The 26,429-nt window shown below is 39.0% G+C and overlaps 1 protein-coding gene across 2 annotated transcripts in view; it reads left to right on the plus strand.

Annotated features, from left to right (window-relative positions):
* MGAT5 (alpha-1,6-mannosylglycoprotein 6-beta-N-acetylglucosaminyltransferase) overlaps positions 1–26,429 on the plus strand; it is a 105,094-nt gene that overhangs the window by 39,553 nt on the left and 39,112 nt on the right. For both annotated transcript variants that reach the window (XM_063429347.1, XM_063429346.1), the window contains exons 4-7: positions 13,063–13,139; positions 13,967–14,056; positions 24,171–24,242; positions 24,906–25,067. In XM_063429347.1, coding sequence (XP_063285417.1) covers positions 13,063–13,139; positions 13,967–14,056; positions 24,171–24,242; positions 24,906–25,067 — 401 coding nt within the window. The remainder of the gene's footprint in view (positions 1–13,062; positions 13,140–13,966; positions 14,057–24,170; positions 24,243–24,905; positions 25,068–26,429) is intronic.

Genomic DNA, 26,429 nt, shown 5'->3' on the forward strand with positions numbered 1-26,429 from the left:
TTCGTCCAATAAAAAGGTATCATTGCATATTCTGGGATTTTGGCATCTTGTCTACTGGACTAATACGACTAATCCAGTATAAATATTCGGGCAGCTTGTTGTAGTTTTCTGGTTTTGTAAAGTGTCTGTAAATATGACTGTTTGCAGCATTTCTTTGCAGTGTCTGGTTAAACAATCACACACAGCTGTTAAAATGGGCTAAACCGTTTTTTGGGTTAAAGGAGCACTATAATGTCAGGAATACAAACATTTATTCCTAACACTATAGTGCTGGAAAACATAGACCTCCCACCCCCTCTCTGTAGAGATAAAGTACATTTTTTTCACCTTTACTCCACAGGCACACTGGTCTTGCCGCAGTGCCAATTGAATCAATGCATCTCAATGTGAAACGTCAGTGCTGCACACTGTGCATCATTGACATAGGAAGCACCTCTAGTGCCCCTTTGAGTGACTTCCACTGGAGGTGTTACTAGCCTGCAACGTAAACACTGCCTATGTAAATTTGTGCCTATCAGTTGCCATTTGTGTTGTGTGCCCATCAGAATGAGTTAATTGGTTTTCCCGATGAAGCAGCTGTAATTTGGTTACTATCAATGTCACTTTTGCTAACAAGCTTATACCACAGTTTTACATCTCTTAAAGGGAAAGTAAGGCGTTTAACAGGATATCTGTTATGAAAATGTAATATCTAGAATGTTCTCCATGATTTTATGTTTGCATACAGAATCAGGGATTTTCTATAAAGACTGGCACTTGGAGCTGCAGAATCAGTCTGAAATGTAACCCTGGGGGGTGAGCACTGATATTGGTGTATGGATTTTTGGGAACTGGAACTAATGCAAAACAAATACAAATGCTCCTCTTTAAATGAATTGTTTTTGTGTGCAAATCCACGTGGTATACAGGGAGTGCAGAATTATTAGGCAAGTTGTATTTTTGAGGATTAATTTTATTATTGAACAACAACCATGTTCTCAATGAACCCAAAAAACTCATTAATATCAATGCTGAATATTTTTGGAAGTAGTTTTTAGTTTGTTTTTAGTTATAGCTATTTTAGGGGGATATCTGTGTGTGCAGGTGACTATTACTGTGCATAATTATTAGGCAACTTAACAAAAAGCAAATATATACCCATTTCAATTATTTATTTTTACCAGTGAAACCAATATAACATCTCAACATTCACAAATATACATTTCTGACATTCAAAAACATAACAAAAACAAATCAGTGACCAATATAGCCACCTTTCTTTGCAAGGACACTCAAAAGCCTGCCATCCATGGATTCTGTCAGTGTTTTGATCTGTTCACCATCAACATTGCATGCAGCAGCAACCACAGCCTCCCAGACACTGTTCAGAGAGGTGTACTGTTTTCCCTCCTTGTAAATCTCACATTTGATGATGGCCCACAGGTTCTCAATAGGGTTCAGATCAGGTGAACAAGGAGGCCATGTCATTAGATTTTCTTCTTTTATACCCTTTCTTGCCAGCCACGCTGTGGAGTACTTGGACGCGTGTGATGGAGCATTGTCCTGCATGAAAATCATGTTTTTCTTGAAGGATGCAGACTTCTTCCTGTACCACTGCTTGAAGAAGGTGTCTTCCAGAAACTGGGAGTTGAGCTTGACTCCATCCTCAACCCGAAAAGGCCCCATAAGCTCATCTTTGATGATACCAGCCCAAACCAGTACTCCACCTCCACCTTGCTGGCGTCTGAGTCGGACTGGAGCTCTCTGCCCTTTACCAATCCATCCATCTGGCCCATCAAGACTCACTCTCATTTCATCAGTCCATAAAACCTTAGAAAAATCAGTCTTGAGATATTTCTTGGCCCAGTCTAGACGTTTCAGCTTGTGTGTCTTGTTCAGTGGTGGTCGTCTTTCAGCCTTTCTTACCTTGGCCATGTCTCTGAGTATTGCACACCTTGTGCTTTCGGGCACTCCAGTGATGTTGCAGCTCTGAAATATGGCCAAACTGGTGGCAAGTGGCATCTTGGCAGCTGCACGCTTGACTTTTCTCAGTTCATGGGCAGTTATTTTGCGCCTTGGTTTCTCCACACGCTTCTTGCGACCCTGTTGACTATTTTGAATGAAACGCTTGATTGTTCGATGATCACGCTTCAGAAGCTTTGCAATTTTAAGAGTGCTGCATCCCTCTGCAAGATATCTCACTATTTTTAACTTTTCTGAGCCTGTCAAGTCCTTCTTTTGACCCATTTTGCCAAAGGAAAGGAGGTTGCCTAATAATTATGCACACCTGATATAGGGTGTTGATGTCATTAGACCACACCCCTTCTCATTACAGAGATGCACATCACCTAATATGCTTAATTGGTAGTAGGCGTTCGAGCCTATACAGCTTGGAGTAAGACAACATGCATAAAGAGGATGATGTGGTCAAAATACTCATTTGCCTAATAATTCTGCACGCAGTGTACGTAGTAATTGGCTGGGGTTTTCTGAATGAATCCTGATCTTTTGTTTTTTAATTGCCCCATGTTTGATCCTTCATTTTTTGTATCCTAAATAGCAATCCTGTACATATTCTCCCCACCTTCTCATGACTTTACAGAGGGACTGGGGTTACTCACTTCATCACCCCAGTAAATGCAATGTCACCGCTCACTGAAGAAATGAATGCAGCGGAGATTAGTGTGTTAAAAAAAAAAAAAAAAGCCCTTCTGTGTTATGGTGATTGTACCACCCAGGTTGTCTCGCTGTTGGTATATTCTGAGAGTCCACAAAAGTTATACATTTTTAACAAGTTTTAGCTGAACCAATAGCTAACTTGTTGAGGAACAGTTGATCTTTAGGCTAGCGTTGCACACCTCTGGTTTCTGGTTTTCACGTGATCTTGTTGTTGTGTTTTACTCACTTGATTTATTATTTATATGTGGTTAGTAAAACACTGTTGAATTTGTGGCAAAGTATTCTGCTAGCTTCATTTTCTCATCTGCGGCCCTTTGTCTAGATGCACATTGTATCGTTCGATAGTAACTCAGTCGTGCTAGGTGTGTCACTGATAAATAAGTGTCTTAAATGCTATAGCTGTTTGTTTTGGACCATGTCATAACTCTCAAGTGTCCATATTTAAGAGAGACAGTCCTTATTTTGTTCCCGAATCACCCAAAATTTCTCTGGACAGCCTGCCCCTAACCACACCCCTAAAATTATTAAAGTGTCCCTGTTGATCCATTTGAATTGATGAGCGGTATTATTACTTCAAATGCATGTGTGGCTATATCTGATACTGCCCAGCTATATAACCTGATCAGCAGTTATTGTAAATCGGAAGTTTCAGCTACAGCACCTGCTACTTTTACAACGGGGCGGACATTTTGCTTTAAGGGATCACTATAGGGTCAGGAACACAAAATGTATTCCTGACCCTACAGTGTTAAAACAACCATTTAGGTAGCTTGCCCCCTTTAGAATGGGTTAAAACTCACATTATTTTCAACTCTCCACAGGGCTTCTGGCACTGGCCCCGCCCCCTTGGTGACATCATCAAATTAGCGGATTTTTAGCCAATCCAATGCTTTCTCACCTAAGGAGTGGCCACTTGGAGGTGTCCCTAGGGGCAATGTAAACACTGCCTTTTCTCTGAAATGTCAGTGTTTACATGAAAATGCCTGAAGGGAGCTATTATACTCACCAGAACAACCAAATTAATCTGTAGTTGTTCTGGTGATTATAGTGCCCCTTTGAGATTTTTCTTGGACATGTAAAGTGAAATGTTTATATGTTCTATATGTAACATTTAAAATGTTTCCTTACAGGTTTCTAAGCTTCTAGAATAACAATAGAGGTTATGTTTTGTACAGTTTTACTGAGCAGTAAAAAAAATAGAAGCTGTATAATTAGTGCACATTCATTTGCAGTCTTAGCACGTAGGTAGCCATTTTTTTTTTTTTTGTCTATAGTTTTTTATTGAATATTTTTCAAGGATAAAATGACATACAGACTGTGTAAAATGAGCGTTGAGATAAAGCATTGTGCGAAATACAGTTAGAATTAAGTGAGTTAACCATCAACAGATGCAAATGTGACGTATGATAAACAATGTGCAGAGCATAAACTGTGTTCTGGTGATAGTACTGAAGCGATCTCTGGCCATTCATGATATACCGTATTTATCGGCGTATAACACGCACCTCATTTTTAGAAGGAAATTCCAGGAAATTTCCCCCCCATCCCATAGTGCCCCCCCCCCCCTTTCCATAGTATTCTCCCCCCCCCCTTTCCATAGTATTCTCCCCCCCATAGTATTCTCCCCCCCCCCATAGTATTATTGATCTGATTGACTTATCTGAGCACTAGGGATCGACCGATTATCGGTTTTACCGATATAATCGGCCGATATTCGGTATTTTCGGCAATATCGGTATCGGCCAATAGGGATACCGATATTGCCGATAATACCTCCCAGGACCGCCAGGCTCATTACAAGCCCGGCGGTCCTGGGGGGGCGGGCAGAAAGCTATTACTCACCTCCCAGAAGCTCCTCCAGTGCCCCAGTGTAAATCTCGCGAGACCCGCGGCCAGCTCTGACGGCCGCGGGTCTCGCGAGAGTTACACTGGGGAGCTGGAGGAGCTGGAGGAGGTGAGTAAACGCTTGCTGCCTACCCCCTAAGCTAAGCCAATGCCACTGGACCACCAGGGAATAGCGTATCCCCCCTCCCTGGCAAGGCAACAAGCAGGGAGTCGGGACAACAACAAATAAAAAAATAATTAAATATATAAAAAAAATAATTTAATAAAAAATGCCCCCTCACACATACACTCTATTATTATACACATACACTACACAAACACACTGTGTATATAATTCATTGTGTTTGTATAGTGTGTGTGTATATAATGCAGTGTGTGTTTGTATAGTGTGTGTGTATATAATGCAGTGTGTGTGTGTATATAATGGAGAGTGTGTTTGTATAGTGTGTGTGTGTGTGTATAATGCACACTACACAAACACCCTGCATTATATACACACACAAACACCCTGCATTATATACACACACAAACACCCTGCATTATATACACACACAAACACACTGCATTATATATACACACACCCACTATACAAACACACACTGCATTATATATACACACACACACTATACAAACACACACTGCATTATATACAAACACACACTGCATTATATACAAACACACACTGCATTATATACACACACAAACACACTGCATTATATATACACACACCCACTATACAAACACACACTGCATTATATATACACACACCCACTATACAAACACACACTGCATTATATATACACACACACACACTATACAAACACACACTGCATTATATATACACACACCCACTATACAAACACACACTGCATTATATATACACACACCCACTATACAAACACACACTGCATTATATACACACACACTATACAAACACACACTGCATTATATACACACACAAACACACACTGCATTATATATACACACACCCACTATACAAACACACACTGCATTATATACACACACTGCATTATATACACACACACTATACAAACACACACTGCATTATATACACACACTATGCAAACACACACTGCATTATATAAACACACTATGCAAACACACTGCATTATATAAACACTACACAAACACACTGCATTATATACACAGTTTTTGTGTAGTGTGTTTATATAATTCAGTGTGTGTTTGTGTAGTGTGTTTATATAATTCAGTGTGTGTTTGTGTAGTGTGTTTATATAATGCACACTACACACACTGCATTATATACATACACTATACAAACATACACTATAGAAACACACACTATCTGCATTATATAAACACACTACATTCACTATACACACACTACACAAACACACACACTTTGCATTTAGTATATACAGCATTCACTTTACACACACACTGCATTCACTTTACGCACACTACCCACACACTACACAAACACTCTGCTTTCATTATATACACACAATATTTATTAATGGGAAAATACTGCTAAATACACACTGCATCCACTACACACACTAGACAAATACACACTGCATCCACTACACACACTAGACAAATACACACTGCATCCACTACACACACTAGACAAATACACACTGCATCCACTACACAAACACACTGCATCCACAACACTCACACTACACAAACACACACTGCATCCACTACACACACACTGCATCCACTACACACACACTACACAAACACTGCATCCACTACAGAGACATACACAGCTCCCCTGTCTAAACACACTGCATCCACTACACGTGGCATGTATATTTTGTGCATTTACCTTTAGAAATAGTTTTTATTTTCCAAAATGGTAAATGTACAGAATATCGGCAAATTATATCGGCAATCGGCCTGAAAGTTCACAGAATATCGGTATCGGTATCGGCTCTAAAAAATCAATATCGGTAGATCCCTACTGAGCACATAAAAATATACGGTAAGTCTCTGGGTGGAATTTTATAGTAAAATATTGACACACAGTTGTCCATTTTTTTTTTTTTAACCAACTATATGCAAATTGCACATATTGCAGAAAGCTCCTTAGTTTGGCAGAACGCTTGGAAAACTGAGCAGTTATCTCTCATGGCTTCTACAATGTAGAATGCCGCACATGCGCATTAGGTCTCCCCATAGGAAAGCATTGAAGACGAATTTCAATGCTTTCCTATGGGGATTTGAGCGACGCTGGAGGTCCTCACACAGCGTGAGGACATCCAGCGACGCTCTAGCACAGATAATCTGTGCTATGAAGGAGGAAGTGACCTCTAGTGGCTGTCTAGGAGACAGCCACTAGAGGTGGAGATAACCCTGCAAGGTAATTATTGCAGTTTATAAAAAAACTGCAATAATTACATTTGCAGGGTTAAGAGTAGTGGCACCCAGACCGCATCAATGGGCAGAAGTGGTCTTGGTGCCTGGAGTGTCCCTTTAACTTGCACATGCTACTCTCTGACCGTTGATGTAACCACATCCATTAAAGAGATTTTAAATTATATTTTCCTGTATTTTTATTACCAAGGGCCTTTCTTATGCATTATATCTGCAGTTTCTCCAATAATTTACACCAGAACCTTTTATTCCAGAACACTACTAATGTAATATAGATATTATATCATCATGTCAGATATATTTGTTTGTCTGTTTACTTTGCTGTACTACCTGTGTGGCATTCTCGCACAAGTTTATACATACCGTATACTGTATAGACAAAAGCCTGGTTCCTCTAAAGCACAAACTCATTTTAGTTACATATATGCAAATAATTTAATCTAAATACTTAATTTTCTTAGAACAGGCTTTCATTCTTGCATTTGTTTTGTGGTCTCCTCAAAGATTATTATTGTTATAAATTGGCCTTGGGACCTTTAATTCACTGATTAAACCTTGCTTGTCTCCCATTAGCAATTTCATCTCCCTCTCATTAATTAGCCACAAGCCTGATATTCGTCTCTTATAAAGGTTATCACCCTCAGCCAGTTAATCACTCCCTCCTGTAGCCCAATTCCAATTTTGTAATCGGCCATCCTCTCCCTACCCCCTTCTGCAGCCACTGCAAGACATATGCACATATGTGCTCTATAACAGTGTTCTGGAAATTTGTTCATTATGGACCCATAGGGCCCAAAGCATGGCACTTTGAGCAACAAAATTAAGCAAATTGTCAGTATAGTCTTAAAGGGATACTCCACGGCCCAAATAAAAACAAAATCACTGTTTAGTAGATATATCCCCCCCAAAAAACACGTACATTTAACTACAATTAAATTTTTTTTATTTTTTTTTAAGGTATATCTAAAAACAACTGCAAGGATGTTTTGTCTACAGCCTTTGCAAGCCCTCCCCTTCAAACCCAGCCCACCCTTTCTGTGGCTGCCCAATGACATACTTCCCAATGCAGCTCAATGAGAAGTATTTGCAAGGCAGGTGCATGGGGCAAGTTCTGCCTCTTGAGTTTCACTCCACTGAACCAAACAAAACCAGGAAGTAACAGAATATGTTGTCTGACAGCCAGAAGTTGTAACAAGGTTAATTTATAAAAGTGACAATTTCTATTGAAATCTGCACTTTTTGTCAAATGAGAAGATAGAACACACTCCTCGCCCGTAGAACATTTCAGCAAACTGAATTGCTTTAGGTGTTTGAAATGTCCCTTTAAGCCGCTGGTTGGCAGTTTGTTTTGTTCATACTTTAACATACCTGAAGCTACAAAGCATTCTCCTACACAATGACATTGGTTTTGGATGACGGGTGCCAATGGAGAAGCTTGCCACGCATCATGCAGATGGTTAAGACTGCTCATTGACGTGGTACGATGATCAGAAGGTGTTCTGTGTTAGTTTGATGACCAGATGTTCTGAGCAACTTGGATACATGAATGTACATCTACCGGTTTCTTTTTCTTTTTTTTTCTTTTTTTTTTTTTTTTTTACTTTTTTCTTGTTTCTGGGGATCAATGAACCCGTACAGAAGCTCTGTACACTAGTTAGATAAAAGAACCTTATTCCTACAGGAACCTAACACAAGAGACAATGTAAGGTAAGACTGCTGGACAGTCTCCAAGGGTCAGGTTTGCGGAATTAATCTCCTTTGCAGAAGTTTCTATCTCCTCGTTTCATCTTACTTGCATTCATTGGCGCTTGGCACCAGTTAAGCTCATTGATTGTATGACTGTCGTTGGTTTGCTGAGAACAAATAGCCTGTCTTGTGACTTCCAAAATACAAGGTGATTACATTTTTTGTTTTTTATCTTTTATTTTTTTTAAATCTGTCAAGTAGTTTATTTTCTGTTCACTTCAGAAAATGTAGTAATTATGTAGCGAGGTGGCATGCAGGCTCCTCAAACGCTATTCTTGTCATTCAACCGTTGTAGAAGTCGAAGCTTGTATAGCCAAGCCTTTTGTCCTATATAACTGTGTGGTGAAAGAGACACTCTGATATTTAATACATTACATTGTAATGTATGAAAAAGTAGAACACTCTCCAAAGTTTTCTGATCCATGCAGTTTGGAAAGCGGCTGACACCTGTTGGCCAGTCCTAGCCATCCTGTTACGGTGTGATTGTTGACAGTCCATACATGGTTTTATGAGTTTTAGACATTACCACATGGGTACAACTGTGCTACTGGATTATGAGGAAGAAGCTGTGATAGCCTTGGAAGAGATGTAGGGGCTTGCATAATGTTTATACAAGTACTTGTACTGCCGTGAGGGGAATCCTTATAACTTCAGTGATTCTTACAAGTTGCTGCAGCATTATGTAACCTGGAGAAGCCACAAGGGGCTGGGGAAGAATAACATTAAATAACATTAAAACATGACGCAACTTGAGGAAAAAACTAACCTCAGCGTCCCACAATCCATAGCTCATGGGTGCACATTAGGAGAAATAACATGTGTTGAAGGTAGGACAGCACTCTGCAGCCTTTACTGTTATTCTAACATTTAATTACGCTAAAAGTTTTTGCTCGTTTAGTTTTTGCTCATTTCTTTGACGTACAGTAGACCGGTAATAATAATTCTTTGGGAGAGAATGTTGATAATTTTGGTAAAGTTGAATTACCTCTTAATTCCCCTAGATCGGCGTGTCTTTGTTTAGTTTTTTTTTTCTTTCTTTCTTTCACGTGGTTGGAGGAGATCAACTTGTCATCAAATTCCCACCCATGAAAAATGGTTGTTGGATTCTATCCAATGGTTTTGTGCCAAAAAAAGCAGCATCTGAGGTTTTTTTTTTTTTTTTATGTATTTTTTTTATTTTTAAACTCGGAGGAGATGAAGGCAAACCTTATAAGATTTGACCCAGAAACAAAAATAGTTCTATTTGCTTGGAATCCCCTTAATCTTTCTCTCTGCCCTGGAAGGATTCGGCTGTAAATTACCCTTTTCCTAGTAACGTCTTATTGTAGCAGTTCAAAAATGATAGTCCAGTGCACTAAAAACTCAAGCCCAATACATTTAAAGGCAGGGAAGTCCCATATTTATTGATCACACATTTTTTAAATACCACTAATAAATGTTTTGAGCTTTCAATATACTGCACTATCTGTGTTTTGGGGTTTTTTTCTCTCTCAACTTCCCCTTTTGTTATTGTGAGTCATTTTTATCTGTAAGACGATTAAGGAACAATATTTTACATTGACTTTCCTGCATTTCTTTGTATTGGACTAGAGGTTTTTAGTGCTCTTGAAGGCTCTTCTAGTACTTTGCCATTGACCAGGACTGGGGAAATTGCCAAACATCTGCTACTTTTGTCGTTAACCAGAGCTGGTCTTACTTCCTTAATCATCGTTTACTGAAAGTGATTTTCTAAGTACTGTAATTCCATAATTTGTATAAATCTTTTCATCTACCTCCTGTTTTTATCAGGAAGCACTAAGTTTGTCTCCCCCCTATCTACTTTCTCTACGTTCTTTATTAATTAGTTTTGATTTAATACTCGGCCCAGAGCGTCGCTTGGGACTCTGTTTCCTTTCCATTTTTGGAGAACAATGCTTTGGTCGAATTCTTTCTGTTCCTTGTGCCAATCTGGAAAACATCCGTTTGGTTTCTCTACTTTTTCACTTTTCACTCTGGAAAAAGTAACTGAATAGGCCATGGTCGTCCCCAGACAAACAGTAAAATTGGCCTTTAGTTGGTGTCCGAGCTCTGCAAATCTGTGTTAAAAAACAGACAGAGATCCTTTTCTTAAATGTTTATAAGCCGAAGAGCAACTTTATATCTGATTCACTGTTGTTAAGCTTCTTCAATGACAAAATAAGTAGGAGTAATGTTTTTCTCATTGCTAGCCGATTCTAGAGTTTGCAAAGATTATTATAAAGAGCTGTGTGTCTCACAAAATTGACTGCCACCCACAAAGGTAGCCTGTGTGTGTGTGTGTATATAATATTTCTATTAGCCTTTGTTAAAATAGTATGCTGTAGAATGTGGATTGCCCTTCAGTCAGCATTCTGATCCCCCTCAATACAAAGTTCTCTTCATTCGAAAATAACAAACTAGCATAACATTTATTTGAAAAATGGGATGCATAATCGGCCGTCCAGTAGTATATTCGCATAGAAGCTTTTTTGGGGGGGCAGAATAAAATGTCACACTAAGATATATTATATTGGAATTAAAGGGGTGATACCATGAAGAGAGAGATTTATGCCAGAGAGTGGCTGACGAGATAGGCAGAATGAAAAGAAGAATTCGAAGACGTAAAAGATGAGACCGATGTCAGAATGCATGAGATATTGTAATCAGAAGGGATCAGTTAGTTTACCAAGAGAGGAGCGTCTAACCATACAGAATTTATTAGAGGTATTGAGAGGATAGGATAGCATGAATGAAGTAGCAGCTTGTCCTCATTGTACATGAATGTAGCTAAGCATATTGGGATTCTGTTTATTATAAATAAATACAATTGTGTGCTGGTTCACTGGTAAAGCAGGTTTTATTTATGTATATCACTGAATTCTCAACAGCTGAAAGCAGCGATGATGGTCAGGCCCAGATATATAGTTTGTTGATTTTACTCTCGCATCTTTCTGGGGTATAAGATTCCCTCCGGTGCTGCTCTCGGTAGCAGGTATAGAAGGCAGTTATCAAATATTGTCTATCACCTACATGTCCTGTAGTACAGCTAGCACGACGAGAGACACCATAGCTTCCTTCAGGAACAGATTTAACGTAACGGAGCCGGCCCCCTGGACCCAGGCCCTGAAATGTTTGCTTCGTACGCATTAACACATATATAAAATTGAAAGACCACATTGTACTTTTATAAACCACTGGGATTTGTTCTTCCTAAAATATTGGCAGCATCCATTTTATTCTAGTTCCTGTTATAATAGTGTTATTTAAAACAAGCATGGCAGATATGTTTATAATAGCATTGTTGTGACTGTTTGGGTTTAGGAGCTTGCAGTTAGTGTTCTGCACTGTCACCAGCCTCGGCCAAGCTGCAGTGGGGTCTACAGGCCTTATTAGCTGTACCACATGCTTGGTCGATATGCACTGGCTCTTGCAATAGAGCTGCATTCTCAAAAGGCATGGATTCTAAATGCGTAAAAGCTATTTCACGTTTTACTCAGTGTAAAAGGAATCCGTACTGGGATATGTTTGTTGAAAAGCAACCTAGATGAGTTGGCACAATTCTTTCTGTAGCTATTGTATCAATGCCATGCCACTGCGTAGAATCTTCCACCAACCTGGGAAAGCAAGCTTCAATCATTCTATTATCTCTCTGAATTGCTTGGTAACAGTTGTCAGATATTTCATTCCGTGTTGATTTTACAGTATTTCTGGGCTGCATTGCTCGCCTGGACAATTTGGCAGCTCTCTGTGTAGGGAGACAAATAAATTCTGGTCGGTCCTGTTATCAAATCATCATTGGGTCACTCGGTCACAGTGATTTGTGGGACGGAGATCCAGCAGCTGCTGCCCAGCTGTCTTTTTCAGAAGCCAGGGTTGTCAGTCACCATTCATGCTGTGTTTAAGGTTTAGCCTGGTACACAGAGAGAGCTAAAATAGCAGGTCTATGATGGACAGAGACTGCAGAACCACTGTAGAATGTTTCAAGTGCATCTCAACATTGGTATTTTAGGAGTTTATTTCCTAATCAGTGCATTTTCAATCGTCAACATGTAAAAAAAAATGTAAAACCTAGGCAGCTGCAAATATTTTATCCAACTTATTTAACCCTATATTTGCAATTCATTATCATTCCATTTCAGACATTACGCGTAGATTATTGAGTTCTTTTCGTGATCACCACCTCCATTCTGCTCGTATAGCCTGTCCTGCTAGGCAGCAGACTTCTTCCTGCTTAGCAGTTCAGGAGTTTATTTACTAAACATTGCCTTTGCAAATGAGCTTTAGCATTAGAACAACACAGACCAGGACAGGGGATCTTGCTTGTTGTGTAAGCTATGCAACCGGTTATTTACATGTACATAGAAATTTCAAATAGTGCACAAGTAACTTTTATTGTTTTGTTTTTATTGTATGTATTGAGGCTGATGAGCTATTTGCTTTTTTTTGTTCCAGATCTAATTAATGGGGCCCAGGAACAGTGTGAATTGCCTCCCATGGACGGCTACCCTCACTGTGAGGGTAAAGTAAAGGTAAAACATTTGTATTTTATGTATTTACACATGCACCCGTGATGTCATGATATGTTACGGTATGAAAACCAGGAAGTAAGATTCCCGACTCTCATACCTAGAGGGCTTGGAGGTGTGGCTTGAAGCCTTCTGATTAGTGAAGGGTTTTGGGGCAGGGCAGCAGATACCATAACCACTTCAATAAGATAAAGTTTTTAAAGTACCGACCGTGTTCTTCCTTTACGCTCGATGAGAGTACTTTAAAGTGGTTTATGTCCCATTGTGGACAACAAGTGATGGAATCCACCAACTGCAGCATCTCATCACAAATTCTCACTGTTCTGAGCTTGAAATGAGTGCCATTAAATTGAGCCATGAGCACTTGGCAATGATCGACTAGATATTTAAAAAAACAAATTCTAATTAAATATTGATATATTGTTTATTATATAAAAAAGATGAATGATTTCTACATGGTGGTTTGTAGCAATGCCCAAATGTTGTGCATTAATCTGTAAGTAAAAAGGAAATATCTTTCCCAGGAACGCAACAAATATAACCTTTTATCTTGCTAGAGATCAATTATATCAAGTTGGAGTCACACGTGAAAATGTGTTTTTTTTTTTTAGAAGTCTAAAATAGTCATTGTGCAGTCCTTATCTACTTCATAACGCAGCTGGTGCGTGCAAAAATTCAATACATGTCCGCAATACAAACCATAACATATGTTTACATGTTTTTTTAATATCTCAAATTCTGTGTTATTATGAAAGCTCTTAGAATTTTTCTAAAAGTGTAATGTATGACTTTATTACTGTACTGATGGTCTTTTCTTGGCTCCTTTCTAGTGGATGAAAGACATGTGGCGATCAGATGTATGCTACTCAAACTATGGCGTAGACGGATCCACTTGCTCCTTTTTTATTTACCTCAGTGAGGTTAGTTTTGGGTACACCATATTGTTTATGCAAGGATTTAACAAGACTCTGTTGTGTTTTTAACAAAACTAAAGTTTGTCATAATCTTCCTGGTTTTATTTATTTTCCACCAGTTTAATTGCGATCTGTAGAATACTCAGGAAACACAGCAGCTCACATGATAAAGAGAGGAATACAACACATCTCTAATATCTTATAAAACTAAAGCACTATAGCTATTACAGATCTGCAAAGTAACATATTGATATATGCTACAAGAGTCGAAAGTACATTTTTCATGATTGTTCCTCTTTTTAAACTTCATAAATGGGGGAGGAGACAGAATGTTATGGGAGCTATAGACAGATTGTCTGTACAGCTAAATCTAGGTGTTTAACGAAGAGGTAGAGATCAAAGGATAAGTGTCGTTTAATCTATAGATATTGTCAGCACATTGTATAAATTAAAGCCATCTTGTCATCCCATCCGTGCAATTTGACAGATTCACTTTAAAGTAAAAGCTTGTTATGGTGTAATCAAAGCCTCCAACTCTGTACGATCGGCAGCATTTGGCATTTATGAGTTAATGAAATATATTTTTGATGTGTTCTTAATTCTCCAACAAGCTGCCTTTGAAGTGTGTGAAACAATACAAAGTTAACCTCGCACAATGCCCTTATTTCTCCTGTTTACGCGCAGCTGAAAAAGTTGGAATCTTAAATGTTTGTGAATGCAAGCATGAAATTAAACTCTATTACAATTATATGACTGTATAATGTTTGCAGCCTGCCAAAGATTTATAGAACAGAATCATTTGTCAAAAAGAGAACTTTCTCCCCAGTCTCTAATCGACATGAAAAATGCCAAGAAAAATGCAGCATGCTGATTGGACAGGACATCTTCTCTCTCTCTCGCTAATCTGTTCTATAAGCAGCGATTATTCATTTAAGATGAGCGTATTTTATTGATTAGAAATCAGTTATATCTTCACGTTCATATAATATGTGTAAGTCTATATATAGGTGATAAACTATTTTCGGTGGTTTTCTCAGAATTCAAAAGTCAGCGGCTCATTTAACAGATAAAAAGCAATTTTCAGAGATCTCATAGAGTGCATCTATATCTGTCTGTCTATGGATTTATATTGCACATAAACAGGGCAATCCATGCTTCTATCTTTTTATGAATTTATCTAGCACGTAAACATAGCAAACCTTGTTCTAAAGAGAACAACTATTTTATTCTTTTACGGCGCTGTTTCTTATGGGCTTTTTTTCAATCATAAACACTACAGCTCATTGTAATTGTTATTGTGTAAAGAGTCTTTGGGTGCTGCCAATCCCTCCCATGTTTGTGAAGGCTATTTTTGCATACATTTTAACTGGTTTTAGTTCATAGTTTAGCCATTAGCCTTGTTTATTTCATATTTTCTGAGTGAAGTTAATTTTGTGATCTGTGTGGCATCTCTTGGCAAACACCCAACACTTTATATGAAAGGTTAGTTAGTTTTCAACGTGTCTTATGCTCAATAAAAATCGCTGTATTAGCAGTGCCAACGCCTTTTCTGGTTTAAAGAGAAATAAATATGTACTAAGAAACAAAAACGAGTGCCAATAGTTTGAAAAGTAATTTTCTCTTGCAGTATTGAAAAATAGAAATGTCAGAACAACCTATAAAGAATGTCTGTGATACCAGACCTCAAGCTGTGTTTGAGACAGATCGAAATCCAGATGCGGGCGATATGCCCCAATCGATTGTGTACCATTTAATTCGTAATATGCTCATTAATCTTTGTTTCAGTGTACGTTTGAAGTATTTATTTGTAGACAAGAACAGTCCTTTATGGTGTTTTCATTTTTTTTAACCAAATTCTTCTCCTTTGCGACTGTGAAAGGCCACATTCAGGAGACGGAACTTTCTATCTTGTATATAATCATCTGCAACAGAGAGCATTCCTTCATTGTAGTCATGACAGGCTCAAAATGGACCCTCTTCCAACTCTTTCAGTTAGTTTGTTTATTCCGTACCAGTGACTGTTGGCTGACTGACATTTCATTTAGTTTTCCAGTTTTGTGTTTGTTAGGGAGCTTTCTGAACACCCACTTTTTTTCTGCATTGTAGCATGCGCAATTGTTTCTGGAGTGGTGGAGGAACATGTGCAATAAAGTCACCAAATGACTTCTTGTTGCTAAGGAGCAAAGTTGTTGGTAAATGCAGACGGAGGACTCTTAAAACACCATAACTACCTAGATTACATTATCACATCCTTCTGTTTGGTAAAGTGACCAGCCATCTATGCTTCCCCCACACCAATGTTTTGTTCAATACAAGTACGTAACATTCTCAGGCTTTCTTTCAATTGCATTAGAAATGTAAAAGGGGATCAATTCTAGCCCAGAATTCCCCTTGAAGATTGGCTACATAACTAATGCGTTTACAGAGAAGCAAAGATCAATGGATCACTAAAATGGACCTCGGTTTTCTCAGCAGTGTCCTGCTAGAGGCGATAGAGGCTTTACTTTGTAATGAAAAATTGGAAGACTAGAATGTGCAAACGTGAATTTTGACAGCAGGAAACCAAATCGAATTATCTAACTTTATTCTTGATTTCTTAAAGTTGTTTTATGCTCAGTCTATGCTTAGCTTTCTTGAAAATCTTCTGCTGTGTCTATTGCTACTGCTTCCCCTGGAAGGTGTTTCCGTGCATCTATAACCATTTCAATAATAATTATAAAAAACGTACAATTCCTTGTTACCCCTAAATTTCCTTCTCTGTCCTAGCTTACCTCTTTCCGGTTAAATTTCTGGAGAAGTTTCCATAATATCCCAATTCGTTTTCTGTTCCAAGCTATTCACGTTGGTTGGAGCCTGTCATAACATCTTGTAATATTATTTTTATTATAATAAATAGTCAAACACTTCACTATTCTCAAACACCATCTTTAAATGTTCTTTAGTATATTTATCTTTCTGAAGATGAGGGAGGGTCTGTTTACAAAACTGGGAGTTGTGGCAAATTGAAAGAAGGGACAAAAATCCTAAAACACACTTTTTCAGCTTGATATTATGATATTAAATTTGCAGCTCACTTGGAGTTGGCTGTAACTCACAGCTTAGTGAACAAACCAAAGAATGTTCTACGCGAGTTCTTACAATTGATCTATGAGGTGTTCGTTGTGCCACCTTTTTTCCTGCTACCAAACCTCCCACAGTTGGTTTATTAAACCGTGATATTACTTTGAGTGGCCAAGAGCTCCGTACAGCCATCGATGGCATTTGCAAATGACTGAAGGAAAAGGAAATAACAGCTTGAATGTGCTTAGTTCTGGATTTGTTTACTTGCTAGTTTTGCTGTGTGTGGGAGAGGAGCCAACCTATCTGATTTTGGAGCTGATCCAGCCTCACTCGCTCCAGGGAAACTTCAGGCTCTTAAAGAAAAACTGAAAAAAATAATGATTCTGTCCCACAGTGGCTTCTATTTTGAGGCTTACTGTGTTTCTCGCAGTGCGGCTCTTGTGTTTTTCTTTTCTTTTTATTCCCCCTTTTCCCCCCCATTTTCTACAGTGTTATATTGTTCTCTCTTTTGTTTGCCTGTCTCCGCTCTTTCATTTTTTGTCATATAACAATCTCAAAGTGCCAGATCTAGCACTCCCACCGATTCATACAGCTGTCTCACTGGCATTTTTATAATTAATTTTTGAAGTAGTTGACTTTTTTCTTATTTAGAATTTTGTTTTTCCTTTTAACATTTTAACAGCAATTTCTATAGTGTGCCCAAAATGTATTGAAAAAAAATTGCACTTGAATCTTTTCTAAACATCCTGTATATACTTTGTACATGTGTCATTTTAATTAAGCAGGGTAGATATTGGTCAACTTTAAATATTTTACTTCTGAACTCTAGCTATCTCACCGTGCACTTACTGCATATAACCAGCGTATTATATATATTTATTGCATCAAACGTTACCAGTCGCCCAAGTCAGTAACGAGTGACCTACTGTGAATACCATTTCTGCCACCATACCACAGGTTAACCTATTCTGTATCAGTTCAAAGGAATGCGCAAACATTTTATCTTTAATGCTCAGTCTAAAATATTACAGCATCATAGGAGGCAAACATTTAATTAAAGGGAAGATTTAGAAAACCATTCAACTGGTTGCAGAATATTTTTTTGTTATGGATGGAGTCGAACAAGTCCATTAATTGAAACTGTTCACAATTCCTCCTCATTGTGTTTCCCCCTATTTGTATCAACTCTTCCTCACACCAACACACAGAACACACATATAATTTCTATATCTCTGTAGGTTTTTTTTTTTTTTTTAATTCTTTATTTTTGCAGTGCATATCAGGTAAACAGACGCATGTGAGGTACCCCAACGGCAATCCTCATGCGTTATTCAGACAGTATTTAACAATGGGGTATTTGAGTATACCTGCACTTTTTTTTTTTTTTAATATATATATATATATATTGGAACCAGTAATAGTGTTAGTTTGATAAGACACGTTGAGTTAGCAATACACAATTGTTCTTACAAGCTAGCTACATGCTATAACTACAGCTGGTCTTGTAAACTGCTTAGTAGCGACAATAGCTTACAGTTAATACGCATTTTGATGTCAGATGTCCTCGCTTTCTATATAGTTGTCCACCCCAGACCCGCTGTGTGTCGGCAGGATGAAAGTCCATGGCTGTGTATCTAGTTGCGTGGCAGAGCGATGGCAGGGTGGCTGAGCAATTGTTTCCCCGCAATGTACTAGTGATTCAGTCCCGTGTCTGCCTCAGGTGGGGAGATATCTCTGTCGCTGTCGGCTTCTGCACGGCCGTCGCCTGTCGGTGAGGGTCGTCTTACATAAGGTCGTCGCCTGGGCTCCGTCTCCCACCGTGATTTTATCTTCCGTGGTTGTGCTTACGTGTTACTTGTTTCTCCGCCACGGTTCCGCTGGTCCTCGGGTGTATCTTAGCAGAAACTTGCCCATCTCTCTGCCTCTCGTGTCATCCCCCAGACAGTGCGCGGCATATGTGTCCGCCTTCTTTCACGCTTGGGTGGCTCACCATGCGGTCTCCGCCATCTTAATTGCGGCCTCCGCTTTTCAGGGAAGCTCGGTCTCAGCCAGGTGTGCTGGTTTTCCTGCATGATGGCAGGCCCAGGGTAGGGGCCGGGATCACCCCCGCCGGCCCAGGGGGGGGGGGGGGGGGAACAGGGCCGGCTTAGTCCCACGCTACACTCTCACCTCTGGCCGGGCAGGATAGCTGGGTAGCGGCCGTCTACCCCGCTCACCGCCCAAGTGGTCTCCATCTTGGGTGACAGAGGGTGCCCCTCCGAGGGACTAAAACTCTTCGGCAAGCCTCTCCTCGGAGCCAGGGTGGATGCTTGCACCTGGTCGCCGTTGTCGGTCGTTGTCAGGTAAGGATAAGGTCGGGTTTTTTGGTAAAACTGGAACATTTTGCAGGAGCTGCACCATAGTGCGACCGCTCAGCGTGGCGGCCCGGCCCCGCCCCTCTGTAGGTTTTTACAGACTTGTTAAGTAGGTGTATGCTACTCACTCCGCCTGACAAAAGGTAACAAACAAGACGTACCCTATAAGACTGAATGCAGTCTGCAGTATTTGTTTTTTGTAAGGACATCCCTGTTCAATGTCAGATACGGTCTGATAACGCTGGTTATATCTCAAAGCATTAGAAGAATACTGTTTTATTTTATTGCATTCATTCTCCTAGTCGAAGAATCAAGTAAGAATGACTGACACATTTCTCTACTGATGATATTTTTTTTCACATGCCTGTTCAGTGGTTATATCATCCTCTGTTTATCTTTCACATAAGAAATGTATTGCTTTTGTACATGAATAGAATTGTAGTGAATTAAAATCTAATTGTTAACTGTAGGCCAAAATAGTTGATTTGGAAAATTTCTCCAAATTGGCTATTATAGCCTCAGCTCTAGAATTCAGCTTTCAATTCATAAAAATGTTCTGTTTAGTAATAAACCCTCAAGTGTAGTCCTTTTTTTGTTAAATGCTGCGGGTTCAAAGTGTGTACTGTCACCATCAGGGTAGTTGTAGAATTCTGTGATATTGAGCTCTTGGGGTCAGGTGGCCAGGGGAGGCAGGTAAAGGTGAGATTTACGTACCTAAACTTGTCCCACTAGGTGTGGCCATCTTCCTCCAGCATGTCCTCTTTAGAAGCCCCAGCAGCCAACGTCGCTGCTGTAATCTTGCTCATGCGTGAAAGTCCAACATTGGGTCTATAGAGGATCCCGCAAGACTGCGGGATATTCCATAGATAGAGCTAATTCACTGGGGACTGTTGTCTGAATTGACTCTGTAGCTCTGAAAGTCAGGCGGAGGAAATATGCAGAGACAGTAGTCCCTAATTTGTATCTCTTGACTGGGCTTTAAGCTCCAATCATGGCAGCTTGCAGAGCATCGTGCTAAATGTAGTTTTCAGCATTTGGAACCGAGGTTGACTCTCCCTGCTTTATATCACAATCTAATTGCAGTTCCTCTCCTTAGGGAATGCTGACCTTAGCCTGTACAACACATCCTCCAATTGCTCTTCGATTTCAGGATCCTCTGGTTCGATTTCTGCCTTCATTGATTGTGTGCACTGTGACTTGTGTATAGGTTATATCTGTTTAACCAAGCTATACATATAGCTGAATATACAGAGATATAGCATAGAATCTCTGCAATTACTTATTTGAACAATATTAAAAGCCAGGCTTTCTGGTTTTTTTTTCTTTTTGCTTAACTCATTCCTCCCTTAGGTAGCTACTGAAATGTATTTTTGCCTTTGATCACAAATTATAATAAACCTCCTGAATATGGTCTAATTACTGATCATTAATACCCACCCAATAATACTGCAGCTAATGGTCTGACTAAAAAAATAAAAGTGCGCTATCTATATTTATAGTTTGTTTGTTTCTCCTTATGGTTTGGATTTTTTGTTCTCCCTGAACAGCTCCGACAAAACTGCTCTTTCAATGTTTGTTATAAGAACTCAAGAGTGATAGGGTTAAGGTAATCGAAGCCATCCTGCTTAATCTGATGCCATTGTTAGATCTGACTTCAAAATAAGTATACAAATGTAACCCTTATCAAAGGGACAGGAGAAAGCCAGGACATTGTGCTGGTGACTTAAAAAAAAAAAAATACATTGCAGTAAACTTGGCTTGGAAATTGAACACGCTTCTCTAGTCATTTCAAAAGAGCATAATATGAAGTACTGTACAGTATGTCTGCGGCGTCTGACTGTGTGAAACCTGAAATGGGAACAAGCAGATTGCCTGCCCTGCTGTTCTGCAGAACGTATTCTTGCTCAAGGTTAAAAGAAAGGAGCGAAAGGCAGGGATTAAGGTTAGGAGATTGTGTCTGTATCTGTTTTATGTATACAGTTACAATCCACAACAACAAAATGAACAATGCGCAGAACGCCACTTACCTAGGGAAATTAACCGGCTCCTACTGAATGACGCATTCCACCAAATTTATCCAGGTGGGGCAATTTGGTGCCTACTGCTTCTACAGCTTTCCATCGCTGTTAAATTAGACTCGCATATTGACACATCTCCGGAATTTCTGTGGGATTTAGCCATATTTCAACTGCTTCTTATTCTTAAAGGGGAATGTTTCAAAGTTTTCCGTTCTGTTTTTAAACTGAAAAGATATTGCTTGCACAGCTTTAACCCTTTCAGTGCCAAGCAGTCTGTTCTTCCCACAGACCTGGGGGTAAAACAGGACGTTTTATTTTTAAGTTATACTTTTTAAATTATTTCGCCAACACGGAGTACAGGCTAAGGTTTGTAACTGACCCGAAAAGGAACTTGCCCCCCAGTTTATATAGGAATATCCCACTTTAAATGTACAAAACGTGAACACTTCAGGTACATACTTATCTAATGTATTAGATGTTCTTATAAGAATGCTGTCATCATTTGTATTTTAAATATTGAAAATGATATAGCCTCTGCGCCATATAATTTTGTAATGCGCATGGGGTAGCAAACATAAAGGGGACATTCTAGGTACCATAACTACTTAATCTCATTTAAGTGGTTGTGGTGCCTGGAATCCTTGGGGGACGGTCAGTGTTAAATCATTTTTTAACCGTTTTAGTGAGGCTTCCTTGCCACCTGACCCCTCTCTGCTTTTTGGGAAAACTGCTTGCCATTCATTTCCAGGAAGCATCTCTGTTTTTCTATGCTGAGTTTATAAAGTTAAAATATCATTGCGTCTATAATGTGTACACAAAGTAAAATAACGAATGCTAAATATGTTTGGAGCCGCATTTTATATGGAAAAGTTAGCTCTATAAAACATGTCCTATTTGGTGTTTGATGTGACAGTCTCTATAAGTCATATTATCTAATTCCCCAGTCCTCTCGTTGGAAGAGGTGAGCAAAGTACCGTTGGCATGTAATACCTACATACATTATTTTCTGATTTCACCAAAAACGTTTTACTGCACAGAAAAGAATTGGTGAGCATCTGGTTTAACCATTCATGTTCTAGAGGTTATTGTAAACACTGGCCCACAGAGTGTTATATTTGGATGAAAAGTGTCCAGTGCCTTTATTTTGTCCTTGATCTAAAATGCTTGTGATGTAGAAAGCAGGTACATGTAAATCTGGATCAGAGTACACATCAAATGTAAACCACTTTGATACAAAGATAATAAACCAAACAAAACAGCAACATAATGTAAATTGAAACTAGAAAAAACTGTGTCCCTTCATAGAAGCTGACACGTTGAGGGAATCTTGGTTTATGTCTGTTCCAGTTCAGGGTTTTTTTTTATCTCATCAATCTAAACCCACACACACTGCTTCAAGAATATGTCTTCCTCTTAATGTCTGACAGTTAACCCCATTTGCCTTTTGTCAAGTTTCGTTCTTCAGCCTTTTTGTGTGCATCTTATCTCTGTTTATTTATTTGGTAGGTCTATTTTACCATTTTTATTTTCCTTATTAGTTTTTTCTTTTTATCACACTTTTTTTGTATTTTATATGCCATCTCTTTTGTGTTGGTCTGTTTGACTCTGTGTCAGTCCTTCCGTTTTCATCTATAACTCATTGAGTCACTCCCCCCCCGACTTAGTCTTCTTAGTTTTCTTCCAACTTTTCCATCCATCCTCATCTCATCTGTGTTTCCAACACCTCATTTAATTGTTCTTTCCCTGCTTCCTTTCAATTCATCAATTATTCAATCTCCCAATCAGTTCCTCCTCCACCCTATTCCATCTGTCCTCCCCTTATCATATCTCCCTCACACCCCGCCTCTTCCTGTACCGTCTGTGATAACGCATGCCATGACCGGTCCGTCAAATCCGTCACTACTCCTTCCTGCTTGTGGCACTGACCGTGAGAAGCTTCTGTCAATAAAGGAAAAAAGGTGTTGGTGGTGGTGGTGGTTATTATTTAGAATATTTATAAAGTGTCAACGAATTCCTTAGCGCTGTACAATGAGGTTATGATGTGCCGTGTCTATCCATCGATGATGGTTTTTAGGCAGTTGCTCAAAGCAGAACCAGTATGACGACGTTCAAACCAGTCACTACGCACAGTTACAGCCAGTAGTGTAGACGGCTGTAACGCAAGCAATTTCTATAGAGCCTGAGTGTCACATGCAATGCCAACCCCAGGGCCCAGCACAATTACAATTCAAGCAAGGTCTAAAAGCAACTGGTAGGCAAAGTATAGGCTTCCAATTAAACAACAATGCTCTACTTTTGTATATGGTCTGTAGAGCTAGTTTCCTTATTTCAATTCTCTACTTCTTTTTCTTTCTTCACTTGATTTCTTTAAGAGTTCTTCATGGCGAATTTCCTGGTTGACCTAGTTAATAGGGACGCCGGAATAATCCTGGTGTCAAATTTATTTTTTATATATTTTTTTTTTTTTATTTCTATCATAGTGAGACTTTAATTTTGAATCCGTATTCACTAATTGATTTGTTTATTTTCTTGTTTTAATTGGGGGTGTTTGGTTATGTAACCGCAACGCCCACTTTGTTTTCAATATTTTGCTTATAATCCAATAAAATGTTTTGAGAAAAAGGAAAAAAAAAGATGAACTCTGGTAAAAAGCTTTCTACCAATGAATGTCTAAACCAATTGTTTCAGGTTGAAAACTGGTGTCCTCGTCTGCTGTGGAGAATTGTTAATAACAATGAGGAAGCTGATAAAAGAACTATGGTGAGCTATTTTTAAAATATATTTCTATATATCACTGTACCTTTCCCAGAATCCATTAGCTGTTGCTCATTTCTAGTGTGATTTAGTGACCTAAACAATCAGTCCACAGAAGCCACATGACGTGCAGTCACTCAAGAGAATCTTCTTCTGACCTCTTGTAGCATAGGTCGATTTATGCCCAATCTTGGCATGTCTACAGACTGCTTTACCCACGATGCATCAGCAGTGCCATGTGTATCCCTTGCTTGCATAAAGCTGTGTATCTTATGCTCCATCAAGCATAACTAATTTGTGAAACCTTTCCCTTTGGCAACTTACGAAATTACTGTCTGACTTCCAGGCTTTAGAGGAGTTTGACCTTAGATTTTAGGTGAATTAAAGATGGTATACGCTCTATTGCCATATTCAAAAGACAATATTACTTGTTTTTGTGCACCTCTCACTAAATAAATGAGGTTTTAAATGATGCACTTAATTGTCTTTTAACCCCTTAAGGACACATGACGTGTGGCATGTCATGATTCCCTTTTATTCCAGAAGTTTGGTCCTTAAGGGGTTAAAGAGAAGCAATAATGAGTTTTGTAAGAAACATAGTTTTGCCATTGAGATTTCAGTTATTTAAAACGGTAGAAATTTTAAGCGTCCTGTACTGGTCATTTTCAGGCCGAAATCCGTACCGATTTTGAGCATCTCTATAAAGTAATGTCGCGGCACGAAGAGTTTCGATGGATGACTATGCGAATAAAGAGAATGGACAATACATGGATTGAAGCAATCAAATCCCTTGCAGACAAGCAAAATCTAGAGAAGCGGAAAAGAAAAAAGGTTTGTGTTTAACCCACCTAGACTTGATTTGCAGATCATTCTTGTTTATTTGAAAAACTCTTCTCCGCATAAAAGTAAACTCTATACGTTTCATATACCCGTGAGAAACACAGTGGATTGATGGTTCAATGCGTTTAGATTGAAGGAAAATGTATGATTAACTGGGAAACTTTAATAATACTAATAATGTAGATTGTAGAGCATTAACATATTGTACGGAACTATTTGCATGTTTTTGCGCAGCGCAAGCTGAAAGTGGAAAACCTTTGTCCCCTTATAGAATCTTTTGCCAACACCTTGAAGGAATCTTGGTTTCTGCCTGTTCCAGAAATTGTGCAATAAAATAGGCGCTAAAAACACGTGCAGCTGTGAACACTGTGGAACCAATCAGGCAATAAAAAGTGTCCAGCGCAGAAGTGTACAAGTATAAAACAATGTACAAATATAAAACAGTAGTCCCAGAACTCATTCTACCCAGTGTAATGTGTGTGTATGTATATATATATATATATAATACCAAATATGAACAGAGCACACCGCTTGTTTCTGAAAGGTAAGATAAGATATACACTCTCATAGGGTAGTATAGTAATGTTCAATGTGTGGAATAGATATGCTCTTTAGGTCATCAACTCACATTTTAATGAGCCTGTTAGAAAAGTTTTTTTTAACCAATTCTGTTTGACTTTGTTTCAGTTCTTCTCCCTTTTTGTAATGGTATTTCTTCTCACTCTTTGAGTCACCACCCACTCCATCTTCTTAGTTTTCTGCCAACTTTTATTCCATCCGTCCTTACCTAAACCGCATTTCCAACCCTTCATTTAATTTCCCATTCATTGCTTCCCTTCAATTCCTCACTTATCCAATCTCGCAAAACATTTCCTCCCCCACCTTATTGCATCCATCCTCCCATTATCATATCTCACTCACACGCTGCCTCCTCCTGTACCATCCATGATAAAGGGAGCGTTCAAGGTGAATTTTAAATTTAGTTGGCATACATTTCAAGGAGAAATAGAGAAATGTAGTCACAATATATAAATATCATGCGGTGACCAAATCTTGAATAAATATGTGATGTCATACCTCCTCTTAAAGGGACACTGTAGGCACCCAGACCACTTCAGCTCATTGAAGTAGTCTGGATGCTGTGACCCTTTTGCACTTAGTGCTGCAATGTTAAACATTCAGCTCCAGAATATGCAATACCTTGCTGCTGTAGCTGTCTTGTAACAGGATGCAATGACTAGCACCAGAGGATGGTGGACTGAAATACGGTAATTTTAGACTTCTCAAATGAGTAGCGGGTTTTCCCTTTATAATTGCTGATAGGAAAGCCATATTGTCTCGTCCCCTAAGGAA

The sequence above is a fragment of the Pelobates fuscus genome, chromosome 8 (assembly GCF_036172605.1).
Source record: "Pelobates fuscus isolate aPelFus1 chromosome 8, aPelFus1.pri, whole genome shotgun sequence".
NCBI lineage: Eukaryota > Metazoa > Chordata > Amphibia > Anura > Pelobatidae > Pelobates > Pelobates fuscus.